Source organism: Hypomesus transpacificus, unplaced genomic scaffold (assembly GCF_021917145.1).
Source record: "Hypomesus transpacificus isolate Combined female unplaced genomic scaffold, fHypTra1 scaffold_462, whole genome shotgun sequence".
NCBI classification, from domain to species: Eukaryota; Metazoa; Chordata; class Actinopteri; order Osmeriformes; family Osmeridae; genus Hypomesus; species Hypomesus transpacificus.
The window spans coordinates 10,847-24,499 of record NW_025813978.1 but is presented as its reverse complement, the minus strand read 5'-3'; the positions used below and the strand labels follow the sequence as shown (position 1 = coordinate 24,499).

General features: G+C 48.6%; 1 protein-coding gene across 1 annotated transcript; it reads left to right on the top strand.

Moving 5' to 3' along the window:
* The first annotated feature begins 34 nt into the window (after window positions 1-34).
* smn1 (survival of motor neuron 1, telomeric) lies at window positions 35-2,472 on the top strand. The gene is made up of 8 exons (XM_047017030.1): window positions 35-120; window positions 397-468; window positions 624-740; window positions 847-1,038; window positions 1,352-1,519; window positions 1,700-1,774; window positions 2,000-2,107; window positions 2,227-2,472. The coding sequence occupies exons 1-8, from the start codon at window positions 73-75 to the stop codon at window positions 2,281-2,283; spliced, it is 837 nt and encodes a 278-aa protein (XP_046872986.1). The 5' UTR covers window positions 35-72; the 3' UTR covers window positions 2,284-2,472.
* The last annotated feature ends 11,181 nt before the right edge of the window (window positions 2,473-13,653 follow it).

Sequence of the window (13,653 nt, the reverse complement as noted above, 5' to 3'; positions counted from 1 at the left end):
CAGTGTAGTTGTTGTTTTAGGCAGTTTGCTAACGTGTTAGCAAGCTTTGAACTTCGAAAGGCCTGCGTCTTCATGGCGAATGGATGCACAGATGTGCTTTTTACCCGTGGAGCAGGGCATGTAAGTTATAACTAGCTTTCATGTGTGCTAAAATGATTCGGTTATGTGGGCTGTGTTAGCATACTAGCACAAATAGGCTGTATAACATAAGCGCATGACGGCTTCCTAAATAAATTAGCTAACCGACTATTGATAAAACACAAAAATGGGTAGCAGACCAAAAGGAAGCAGAAATGTATTGGCCTCGGTGTCACGTTGCAATTGTTGCTCAAGCTACAAGCTAGGTAGCTGCTGATAGCCGAGCACTCAAAATATGTAATTGTCTATATCCTTCAGAGTGATGATTCTGACATATGGGACGACACAGCGCTGATTAAAGCTTACGATAAAGCAGTTGCATCTTTCAAGGTAGCAATATTGCACCCTCTATGCATGTACCACTGCACCTACACAAACTTCTTGGCATCGACGATGGACAAATACAGCATTATCTCCAAATATGATCAATTGTGAAGTTTCTGACATGATCGGAATCCCTATCTGTCAAACGTTTCTTTTCCCAGACTGCCCTTAAGGGTGAAGAAGACACACCACCCACCAAGGACAATCCAGGAAAGAAGCGGAAAAACGACAAAAAGAATCAGAGCAGAAAGAGAAGTAATTTCCCTCCAGAAAAAGAGGTGGGCAATAACAATTAATCAATTGCGGTGGTACGCCATTCAGTGTGTCCAACAAGGATCGGAGGGATTACAGTGGTAAGAGTTGTAACAAGAATTGATGTTCCAGTGGCATGTCGGGGACTCCTGCAGTGCCTACTGGTCTGAGGATGGTCAACTGTACGCTGCCACCATCTCCACCATACATGAGAACAAAGGCACCTGCGTGGTCGTGTTCACCGACTACGGCAACCAGGAGGAGCAGAACCTCTGCGACCTGCTGTCTGAAAGCTCGGAGGTAGAGGAGCCGCCTCCAAATGTGGTGAGCCGGGTCAAAACTTCTTGAAGAGGGCTGCTGCTGTTACATTTACATTTAGTCATTTAGCAGACGCTCTTATCCAGCGCGACTTACAGTAAGTACAGGGACATTCCCCCCGAGGCAAGTAGGGTGAAGTACCTTGCCCAAGGACACAACGTCATTTGACTCGGCCGGGAATCGAACTGCCAACCTTCAGATTACCAGCCCGATTCCCTCACCGTTCAGCCACCTGACTCCAGAAGTCGCCATGACTCCATATTTTGGCACAGCATCTGTGCAGGGGCAGACGTTAACAGAGTGTGTGTGTCAACTGCAGGTCACCGAGCCCGAGTCCTCGACGGAGGAGAGTGACAGGTCGTCCACACATCAACGCAGTCGCCCTCAGCCGCACTCCAAATCCCCTAAAGCACCTGCCACGTGGGCCCCAGGCTTCCCTGGTTTTCCCTTTCCTCCGGGCCCCCCTCCAATGCCTGGCTTCAGACCAGTAAGCACCACCTCGCCCCACTGTTGTCTTACTGTCCATACAGAGAGTTCACCATGTTTGAGTCGCTGAATTTGCAAGAAAGACGATATTAGCGAAACGCAACTGGGCCTGAAACGGGCAGAAGTTAAACTGACTGGAGTCTTGTCGTGGAGATTCACACCTGTGTTGTCTTATCTTCAGGGTGCAAACAGACGGTCAGGAGGTTCTGACTCCACCCCTCCAGGCTGGCCTCCCATGATGGCATGCGGGCCCCCGGTAAGACACCAGTAACTCAGCCACTGGCTTTAGCCAGGTGTTGTTATGCCTACTGGTCGTTAACACCTTTCCTCATATCTGGCTGTTTCATCGTGGTAGCCCAGGACTAACGCAACGCAGGTTGCCTCTTAAGTGGGCCAGTGCGGGCCACATGACCAGACGAAAAGATGCCCCGGTGTTTCATCGTACAGATGTTTTATCCTGTGTTTGTCGCTTCTCCGACAGATGATCCCTCCACCGCCCCCGATGAGCCCAGACATGGAGGACGACGACGCCATGGGCAGCATGCTCATCTCCTGGTACATGAGTGGCTACCACACAGGATACTACCTGGTACGCCAAGAAGACCCCCCTCCCCCGCATTTGGTTTGACCTTTTTCTGGATGTTTCTTGTGTTATGTGGAGGAGGTTTGTGGTGACGGCGTTTCTTCCCGTGCCTTTCTCCTCCGCAGGGCTTGAAACAAGGCCGCAAAGAGGCCACGTCTGGAAAGAAGACTCATCGCAAGTGATCTCGCCGCGATTCACGTACTCGACGTAACGAGTCCACTGAGGGGAGACGAGGCTACACAGTTCTGAACCTGGAGAAAGGAACACATGTCAATGAAATGTTACGTGGTGGTATAGATTTCCAATTCCACGTTGTTCAAGAGTCATTTTTGTATTCTTTGTAAATAAATCAAATCAAGGCTACCAAAGCACACACTTGCCTACGCTTTATGAACACATTCTCCTTTATTACAACTGTTTTATTCTATGCATGTCATGAGAATTGAAACGATAGGCTTTATACGTTGTGTCCAGTAGATGTCAGGCTTATTCTATGTTCTGAAATACAAGGATCCCTCGCATCCAACTAATATATATAAAAGACAAATGAACTTTTTCCCAGCCAACTAAATCTTACAGGTATCACACACTGAATACTATTATATGTTGACATGTGGTGTTATTTCCATGCCATCTATTGCTGCTGTTGCTGATTGCCAGAAAAGTGCACATTTTCTTGCTTGGAATACCAAACATCAACAAGTCTAATTATGATTGTCGATTGGGAACTTTGCCATGTAGGACACTGGTATGCACAACAAGCCTACAACATTTTGTAAATAGGCAACCATTATTTATCACACCAAGGTTTCCATCGCTACATGATGTAATAAGCCTCTCTTCTCGCTGTTGGGACAAGTGAGGCCTAGGGCTGGACTATGGCTATTACCAAGTTAGAAGGCCCAGGAACTAGGGCTGGAGGGGGGCCAGATTGGTACTTTCCCCCTACAAGAGCCAATTGTTGCCTGGGGCAATCCACAGGACTACTCCATAAGCTTTAAATTCATGAAATGTCATCCCCCGTTATGGTAAAGCAATAGTTCAAGATGAAGCCTGTACCTGCTGAGTAAGATCAAGCATCCAGGCAGGGGATTCAAACTTTGATTTGTCATTACTGCTCCTAATTCCCCTGTTCTGAAAGCAGACATTTAATTCCGGAATCATCCTCCCTTATACCTTGATACTTTCAAAGCCTCCCATATCATTAAAGGGTCATTTACTTCTGTTATGTCCTGAGGTCTAATCCATAATCTAGTTAAAGATAGGTGGATTACTGTTTTAGTAAGAACTGGGGCAGAGCTGCATAAACTATATTCTGCACTGCTGTACATATATTATAAATAGAACATACTTGGTACATGTAATTAGAGTGGAGCTGGTGTAATCTTCTGAGTCTGTAATACTGTGTGATGGGGCCCGAAGAGTGAGTTCTCATACAAGCGGTTTCCAATCCCTCTGGTTCGCAAGATATATGTAACATAGCTCATGTGTGTGTGTGCGAGAGAGAGACGGAAAGAGAGAGCAAGAGAGACAGAGAGAGAGGGAGGGAGAGAACAAGAGAGAGACAGAGAGAGAGGGAGAGAGAGACAGAATCGGTTCCTTGGTTGACATGACAGAAGTTTATTGTCTCCTATTTTAGATGATGTCCTCATGCCTCAGCTGCTCAACAGTACAGCAATGAGAGTCTTTGTTTTTCTGGAGCCGGTGTCTTATAAGCACTGCTCCATCGCTGGCCACTGAGTTTGACATTGTACAAGCGAGGTTAGTAGTGGTGATGGGGGGCAGTCGAAAATATATAATAGATGCCTATTGGGATTTTGTTTTCCCTCTGTCTCAATTCTAATGGAAACAGTGGAATCGGAGCCAAAGAACAACCTGGAAAGAACCACATCACAAGTGGTTAGGTGGGGGGGGGGGGGGGGGGGGGGGGGAAGGGTCTAAGCAAGGGCCCGGGACATAGGTTAGAATCATTCTGGACTCCCTGAGAGGGGGGTTTGAGGGTCAAGCCCTGCATTTCTTGGCACAGAGCACCATTCTGGGGTCCCAGGGGCTCTGCCCCGGCAAGGAGTTCAAAGAGGGTCAGTCCTGGGAAAGCAGCCCCCCCCATCCCATCGCATCCCCCTCCCCAGTGATGTTATCCCCCCTCCGTCCACGGAGGCATGTAGCATGTAAACATCAACTGCATTTCGCACAGACGCTTGAGACACAGATATCCAAGTGAGGCCACATTGCAGCATGAGTTACAGCGCCCGTGGCTATTGACTCAACCTCTTGACAACAAACATCCTGCTTTTAAATGGAAGACCGGAGCGATTAGGAGTTTTGCTACGCGGAGTGCACGGCCACACAATGCATCCATCTTAAGTCGAATCTCATAAGAGACTACATGTCTGGGAATGTTTGTGCTGTTTGACCATACATTACATTTACATTGAGTCATTTAGCAGACGCTCTTATCCAGAGCGACTTACAGTAAGTACAGGGACACTCCCCGCGAGGCAAGTAGGGTGAAGTGCCTTGCCCAAGGACACAATGTCAATTGGCACGGCGGGGAATCGATCCGGCAACCTTCTGATTACTATCCCGACTCCCTCACCGCTCAGCCATCTGACTCCCATACTGTATGTTGTGGCGCTGGAAAGACACCCCTATCCTTAATGACTTGAAGACAGCTGGAAAAGTATAATAATACGACAACGTGTCCCCCCCCTCCCTTCAGAAATGTATAAAAAGAGAGACTAAATTAAGATTTTTATAAGTGGCGGGCAGACAAGGGGCCTCATATAAAACCTTTTTATGATTATGAAGTAGAGACAGCAACAAAAAAACATTACAAATATGCTGCAGTCTTAATGGTCTGGTGATGATCGTACTTGTGTTCCAGAAACATTGTTATAGCACCCTATTGTTTCATAGTATAGTATATATATTTTCTGGTAAAATTCATCCATAGTCCAGAACAGGTACCCTGACACATCGCCCTCTGATTGCTTGGTATGGGATTTGAGCGCCTCTATGTGTCACTGATCTGTGACGACCTTTCACCTTTGGGATTCCGTTCACAGCAGGTCCGGTACAGTCTACAGGACTCGGAGCCAAGAAGCTTTGTGGCACGCATTCCTCTTGTATCTTTATTGGCCGTCACAGATGGTCGTAAATTACACAAAGCGCCATGCCACCAGCCCCCCCGCCAGCCCAGATCAACCATGGGGCCTAGCCGGGTGCCCCTGTGGTCATGGTCCCTGTCGACCCAACCCACAGTCAGCCTACGTTTATGAGCCACAGTCAAGCAGAACTACCTTCCGACACGGCAGTTGCTTGTCAGGCATTACCTTATAAACATAGAGCCTATATCAGTGTGAGGTGAGGTGACCAGTTTTTTTTATGTATTTTTGGCTCTTGTATGGTTGCTTACCTGAACATATGGCAAGAGACTGCAGTGTTGAAAAGTCGTTTTGGCAATATCACTATGCTCATTTCCTCCATTTCCCCTGACAGCATCAATTTTTTTAACGACATCCTATTGTATGGCCTTGAAACCATGGACACATCCTAAATTCTTTTCGAATGTCATTTTTTTGTATACACACTGAAGCAATGAATGGATGCATTCAAAATAGGCTTATCTTCACAAATCTGTGACTAGAGAATTACAGTTGAACGTCGCCACTATTCCACACCAGCCTTTAGATGAGCCTTCAAGAGAATAAGAATTCATCATTGACATTCCAGAACTCCACATGGTGGCTGAGGCAACTGCAATCACCGGCAGAGGTCTCAGCTGGGACTGTAGAAAAGTTACATTGCGGCGTCGAGTCACAGAGGAGTTCACCAAGGATTTCACAGCAGTCTGGAAAAGATGCATGAACACGAAGGAGACGCCTCTGTGTATGGAAATATCGCACGTTTGTTCTAAGTAGATAAACAGCGACCGTACAAACAAGGGTATCCCCTCGAAATTACATCAGAATTGTGCGCTTGTTCCTTATAGACAGCAACTCGGCTATACATCTCTGCTACAAGCAGGACGCAAAATCCTTTTTTTCGGCAGTTGTATTGATATATACTGTACGATGTTTTGCCGCAATCAAACCACAAGAGCTACAGTTGCTCGCGGCTCTGCTCTTGAAATGGAAATACGGCGAGGGAAGTTCAGACGGAGCGTTTTCTTTGACACGTTACAGGTATGTTTACGATATTGTCGCTTAACAGTAAACACAATAAGCTTCGGCGTGCGGTCTGGGAATAAACTAGAACTTTCACTTGTCTGTGTGGGACTTTTCCGGACAAAGTCTGTATGGTCCTGGTCTTACACAAACCAATAACCGTGATATGGTCTGTTTTGTGTACAGTTATTGGTAAATGGTGGTTAAAGCTTGGTCAAACCTTTCTGCTGCTGTTGATGTGATTCAAACCGTAATCATCCATTTACATGGAATTAGCCTATGCCTTTATATCTGAGTTGGAACTCTACGGTCTGATGCACGCTTTGCTGGTTATAGTCACATTAAACATCTGTTCTCGATTTGCTACTGTTGTTTGGAAAGCTGACAGGCTTAAAAATGCTTTAATTCTAACCATTCTTTCACCCTTATTTTTAAAGTCAACTTTTAATATAATTGTTTCGATGCAAATACTCACTATACTTACACAAATAGGTCTGCATTGCGTTACTGTAGAAGGGAAAACGCGGAGATGTGTGCGTGTATGGTGCGCCTCTCAAGTCACCGAAAAGGTATTGTAGATTAGTAATGTGAGGTACATTGTGATTGCAGCATAGGCCTGGTTACTGCTGACTGTATGAGTGTGGCCTTTACTTAGCATTTTTATAGGAGTTCTGTTGTTTCTTCAAAATGCCATTCAAATAGCTCACTTCCGTTTTGTCCGTTAAGCTGTTGATGTCTTATTTACGCGGGCCGATAAGTCTCTCTCAACTGACCAAACAATCACTGCCCTCTGACAGCATAATCCCTTCTCCCCTCCTCATACAAGATGAATGTGTATTTCAGCCATTGAGGTCCATGTTAATGATATCCTTTTAAAAGACCTGAGAGTTAACCCAGGCCTGCATGTCCCTCCCTGTAGCAGAAGGATAAAAACCATTAGTCCTCTCAATGCCTCGGTGCAGCCACTAGCATATCAATGAAGCCTTCCACGCCACTGTGAAAGAACCCCTTTCACCCTGGCCAGCCTTGTTCAGGGATTGTGTGTGTATATATGTGTGTGTGTGGGTTTCCAGAACTTCCTGCTTAACATACAAATAACATCAGCCTACTCAAGCAGTAAGCTAACTAGATAGCCTGGAAGACAAGACATCCACTTGGTTATGAGGGAGTGTCAGAACCAATTGGACCAGAGTCCATACCTTGCATCAAAGTAGTGATGTATAATGTTTTTTACTGGACTTTGAGGATGCGTAGCAGAACCGGGTTTCCATAGCGATACACAAGGGCAGAAGAAGGAGGAGGAAGGTCCAGTAAGTCTGCTAATAGCAGAAGCAGAGAAGATGCCTTGAGGATTATGCCTTTGAAAATGTCCCACAGTACGAATATAAACCGGACTAGTCTGCCTGCTGTCAATACAAAAACGACCCAAATATGCAGTGCATCAACTCCTGCTGTCACGTTATTTATTTTCCTCATGTGTTTTGAGCATACTGCTAGCCTTAGCAATGGGATGTAGGAAGAGGCACATCCTTTCCGCTCTTTCTCCAGTCTTTACACCTGCGAGTATTTGGCCATCTGCGACTGCGTCGGAGGGTAAAACCATCAACGTCTGCTAAGCGCAGCGAGAGCAGTATTCCTCAGGGGAATATCGCTGCCCTTCTTTGGGGATTGTTGATGGGACATCCATCTGTCTGCCCTCAGAGGATGGACACTACTGCTGAATCAGCACGCAAGTCCGCCTGGCCGCTTTAGTGCGTGTGTGTGTTTGTGCACCTGTGAACGTACGTGAGCTCCGACGTGTGTCAGCCGTGTCTGTGCACGTGTTTATTTTCTCGGAATACCTCTCCCACAGTCGTCTTCTCAGCGGGGACGTGGACATCTGCCTTTCTACTCGCCGGCCCCTCAGCACTCCGACGTCTCTGAACGCTCCCTCAGACCGGGGGCTTGTTTTGCTGCGGCAGCTCCCGCCACCCAGGCACCGCGGCAGGAGAGAGCCCACGGCTAATGCCAGAGGAGATGGAATGCTTTCGCGGTTCCAGCTTTGGCGGTGACGTTTCGCTTCCCCCCCTGTGGATCCTAGAGACCGCCGTGGTCACCGCATTGGCAAATATGAAGGGGCCAGGAAGTGGTTAGGTGTGTGTGTGTGAGAGAGAGACACACCCATCCACCCACTCTCTCCCAGCCTACAGGACCATGTGGCCCTGGCTTGAAGGCTGACTGGCTGGGTCTTAGGCCTGTGGTCTGTTACTTTGCCTCTATTTAAAGGGATCGTATTTTCACACGACTCTCTCGGATCTAAAGGGATTGTACTGGTGTAATCGGTGCGGCGTCAACTCCTTCGGAATTTGAGTGACACCCATCGTACGGTTTCAGGTCTGTGAGGTCGAGTGCAAGTGTGTGAGGTAGGGGAAAACAGGTCTTAACCGGGAGCTTGATATAGCAGGGCGTGTGGTGCTGTTGGTTGCACAGCCTTCTCTCTGTATACCACAGCCCCTGGGAAAAGTTCCTTTCTCCTAAAAATACGATGACACGCAGCATCGGTGCTGCCTGAATTGTTTTTGACGAGCCTGCGTTGTGGGAATGTGGCAATGCTGGGTGTCCGAGCTTCACTCGGACGCTGAATATGACTTGGCAGAAGCATCAGCCGCTGAAGCAGCCAATCGGTGTCGTTGTTTAGGCTGTGTTGCGTGTACACGTGCTCGATTGTCTCCAGACTTCCTGTCTTTGTCTCTCGGTCGCGTTGGCCGCTCGTACCTTTCGCAACCCACGTGGTGTCGGCAACGTTGCCAAGACAACGGTGTTGGGGAGAGCGGGAACGCGAACCTGTAACGGGAGCTGCTGTCGAGGAATGTCGTAACTTCCTCTAGGCTCTGCACCACGCGGGGCAGAGGCCGGGGAAACAATAGCCTCTCCCCTCAGTACTCAGGCCCAGATTGCTGCTCTGTCCTGGGGAACACATGCTAGGAGAAGGGTGTTGGGCGTCCTCCAAGGCTCCCCCGGTGTGGAACATTGTCTTGCGTGACAGCCAGGGGTAGCTGATACTGGGGGTGAGGTCTGCCCCCCAGCTAGGCTCTCTCTGTGGGACAAAGCCGGCACTCTTCAATCCCCCCTCCTCCCCCACCCCCCCTCTGGCAGGCTTGCTTGGTATGCAGTCGCTCGATATCACAATGGAGCCCCGCGGTGGAGCGCGCCCGTTCTATAATCAGGGTCTCGGAGGGAAGTGGCCAATCCTGTTTGAGATCTGTGTGCTTTCGTACATCGGGGGATGTCGACGGCTGCCGACCCATCCGTGGTCCGCAGTCTTATCTCACCCAGTGACGGAGGAATGGCGGGGCTGGAGCCGGACGGGGACAGTGGAAGGACTGTTCCGTCCTGGTGCCACGCTAACAGGATGTCCCCTGCCTGCCACGGCATGCCCTCCCCGGGCCCAATGCCGTGTGTGTGTGTGTGTGTGGGGGGGGGGGGGGGGGTGAGTGTGGGGTCTTATCTTAGCTCAGCCTTGGAGAGAGAGAGAACAAGCTTGCTGGACAGGACTAGGGGCATCCCCGTTTAGAAGAGAGGGGGGTTGAGGCGGAGGCATGGACGTTAGGGTACGACTTCCAGGACTTGTTGTGAATGCTATTGGTTTCCTTCACACTTATTTCTCACTCACACACGCACACAGACACACACACTGTTCTAAAGCCTCTACCAGAGGAGTACAGACGAGAGAAGACACGCACGAGCACAGGAAGTGACTCACAGGTTTGTGCCAGTCGGCCCACGCGAGCAAGTTATTTCACGCCCCTCGCACCCCTCGCGTCTCCACTGGAGGACAGTGGGCTGCTCCTTCTGATTCACGACATGATGTCAGTGCAGTCGCAGAGTTTTCTGCCGCTTGAGTGAACACACACACACACACACACAGGCTTTCACACACACAAAGACAATGACTAACTGACAGGGACTTTTTTCACGGGCCAGACAGAGAAGGTCTTTGTGCCTCGGACTCCTGGGCTGCCTTGAGCTGAGACCTGCGTCGTCCTCGACCAGCCAGTCTGGGTGACATCACACCTGGATGCCGTCCAAGGGGCCAGGACAGGAAGAGGAACGACCTTGACTCCCCTGCATCGCACCTGTCCCAGCCAGTCTGAAGGGCATGGTGCCTGAGTCTAAAAGGTCCTACGTTGTCAGTCTCCCGTCACTCGGCTGTCTAGCTTGTCGAATGCTGTTAATGAATAAAGAAATGAATTTTCATTGTACCAAGGTGTTTTTAGACTCAATTTAAGACTGTTATAGAGGGAACTGTAGGATGAGTTTAACATTCGATATGTTCTCTTGTATTGTATCTGTACAGATGGGCAAAACAGGGAAGACTAATGGATGTCCTGCTTGGAACAGATGTTTGCACTTTCACACATATTACTGAGATGCTGGGAAAATCGAAGTAGGAAAAATGTCTAACGGCCCCATCTTGATAAATCAAGGCTCATTCTCTTTTCTTATTTATTTTCCTGAAGGCAGAGATAATGGCTAAAATCACTTGAGCTCTGCTCTTTTCTCTTAGCCCCATTCAGCGTCCCCCACCCCCTGCTCTTACCAAACCTCTGGAGATCAGATGCGTGTGTGTGTGAGCGCGCGTGTGTGTGTGTGTGTGAGAAAGTGTAGTCTGCAGTGTCGGTTCATAAGCTCATGAAAAAGATTTTCCTCATCAACCTACTTTCCTGCTCTAGAAAACACTTCAATCAAACAGGAGACACACTAATAATGCTTCTCTCTCTGTCTGTTCCAGCTCTTTCCATTGTATGTCAGTCACACTATCTCACTTGCTTTTCAGGTAGAGACACTGAAGTCTCACCTTCACCCAGTCCCTCTCATTCCTCCTCCTGCCAATTTCTCTCCCCCCACCACGCACCTACATGACAGACCGTGAACCACAGACACCGAGAGAAGGAATGTTTGGCGTCTATTAATATTTAAACGGCCTCGTTACTCATTGGTACGTAGCGTATACACGAGACCCTCACCACAACTTAATACAACACAGATAAGATTTACCCACAACCCCCACAAGCACTCGCAAGAGCAAAGGACCGGCACGTTTCCAGACTCCTTCCAGACCCTATTTCGTCAACTCACCCTGGGACTTGTAACTGCCCTCTGGCCCCTATCTTGAGACATGTAGGTTATGGGGTACCCACCCGGAGACCCTATAGCTGCCTCTCTGGAGGCAGTCTGGCCACTGCTGACATTCCACACCCTAGACGGCTCAGCGTGTGTGGTTTTCCCCGGTTTGGGATCGTTTTAATTTGATCAGCTGACAATGTCCGATTCGCTTTTGTTATTTGTTTGTATTAGTTGGTGTTGTCTCATGACCGGTTGTGTAATGGCCCTGGAGAATTGAGTGTGTGTCCAGTCCTGTTACTCATGCATATGGGACCATTGTCCACCAATCCGATTCTGTGCAGTTCACCACACTGGACAAAACTTGTTTAAAAAAAGATTCATTCTGCTAAATGAACAGGGTTCTATCAGAGGTGACATAGGGTTTTGTCATCGACACAAAGTACGTTTCTATATACAGTTCTACGTGTGGTTATATTGCCACCACAAGCACACTGGAGGAAATCTTTACCGTCAGCAATCGCTGTCAGCAATCCCCACTGCGACGGAGAATTTAGGGCAGACTTAAATACGGACAGGCCCAGCAGAACAGCAAGGTTATGTACTGACCCGCATCTCTGTTTAGCAGCTGCCCTGTGTCAGTGCACCATGTTACTTCATCATCACAGGCATGAACACCCTCGGGTTCAGTAGGTCACAAAGTGGTCAGGGAATAACCGGCAAAGGGATGACCTGAACCGGAGTCTGTGCCAGGCAGCCTGCCTTCCACCACCTCTCCTCATCCTCTCTCCTTCCCTCCGTTCCCTTGTGTCCTCGTCTCTCGTTCTCTTCCAGACAAAGCCAGAGTTAGTTCCTTTCTCCTTCATACAAAAGGGCCCTTCAGCACCTGGGCTTAGTGATTGGAATCTGGGCCCCTTCCTCAAAGAGGTGTGTGTGTGTGTGTTCATATGCTAATTTCTGTGAGTGTGTGTGTCTAAGTGTATTAATTCACGGATGTCTGTTTGTGCTGTGCTGGTCTGTTCCTGCTCAATGACTAATCAATAACGGCAAAGTCGTGCAAATTTGCAGTGCAGCCACCCCCTAAAGGAACATGCGGACCTGACCAAGCTGAAACATGCTGGTGACTGAGCAGATAGAGGATCTAGTGGTGTAGTATTCTTCCACCCAGGGCAAGTGCAAGTCGCAACCTTGCCAAAGGGGTGAGGGGGGTGGCGACGATCTCTGAACTAACAACGAACAACTCGCCATTGTGAAAGTCACCACAGCGTTTTGATAGGCAACAGGTGTTGACTCTGCAGGGGCTGGGGTCACGGCGCTGTCTTACGACCCTGCATGCCGACAGGACTGTGTTTGTGTACTGGGGCGTGTGCTCCACAATGTGGTTGCAGTCGTTTTAGGATCGCTTTTATTGTTTTCTCTCACCTTTTTGTGTATTCCCCTTATTTCAGTGGAGGCCAGGTTTCCTGCAGGCCTGCTCAGGTGATTGCACACCCTACACACACACACAAACTCCTTTTTCGGTCCCTCGTGATTGGCCGTCGCTCTGACTGGCTGTCTCTGTGCTGCCGGGCTGAGGAACAGCCCCAAGATGGGTTTGTGTCTCTGGAGTCCTGACCTCATTCTCAGCCTCCTCCAATCCTCTGGGATGGACATTAAATGATTTTATTTGCACTTGCTCTACTCTCTCTGTCTCTCTCTCTCTACTCTCTCTGTCTCTCTCTCTCTGTCTCTCTCTGTCTCTCTCGCTCTCTTTCGCTCTCTCTCGCTCTCTCTCGCTCTTTCGCTCTCTCGCTCTCTCTCTCTCTCAAAAAAAAGACTAAATGTAAAAATATGGATAAATACAAACGACATCCCGTCATGACAGGACCGAGCATTATGTGTCTAGTTGTGTGTGTCTGTCTGACTGTCTCTCTCTCTCTCATGCTGTGAGTGTCATGTGTTTTAGCCTCTCTAACGTGGTTGTTTTTCTCCAGCCGGAGACAGAACAACGTCTAAACGGAGGTTGGAACACAAACGTCTCCCAGCGCTGTCTGTTCCCATGTCTCAAGGCAAGCGCTGTGGCGTTCCTGCTCTGTTTTCTGTACAGCGATTCATGTTTCGCCGCTGAGTTTGGTCTGGCATGTTTTATGGCTCTCTCATAATTTCCTGTACAGCCACTGTGTGTGCTGAGAGTTTCCTACAATGTGACATGACACATTGTGTGACACTGTGATGTTCGTGGAAATCTGTTCGTGCTCCAGGTTGCCCTCTAGAGGGCGCTATTGTCTTATTTCAGATACTTTC

Excerpts from the sequence above, each read along its gene's own strand:
- smn1 (XM_047017030.1), top strand. The coding sequence starts at position 73 with ATGGCGAATGGATGCACAGATGTGCTTTTTACCCGTGGAGCAGGGCAT. Across the intron at positions 121-396 it reads TTACCCGTGGAGCAGGGCAT|AGTGATGATTCTGACATATG; the intron begins GTAAGTTATAAC and ends TATATCCTTCAG. Across the intron at positions 2,108-2,226 it reads ACCACACAGGATACTACCTG|GGCTTGAAACAAGGCCGCAA; the intron begins GTACGCCAAGAA and ends TCTCCTCCGCAG.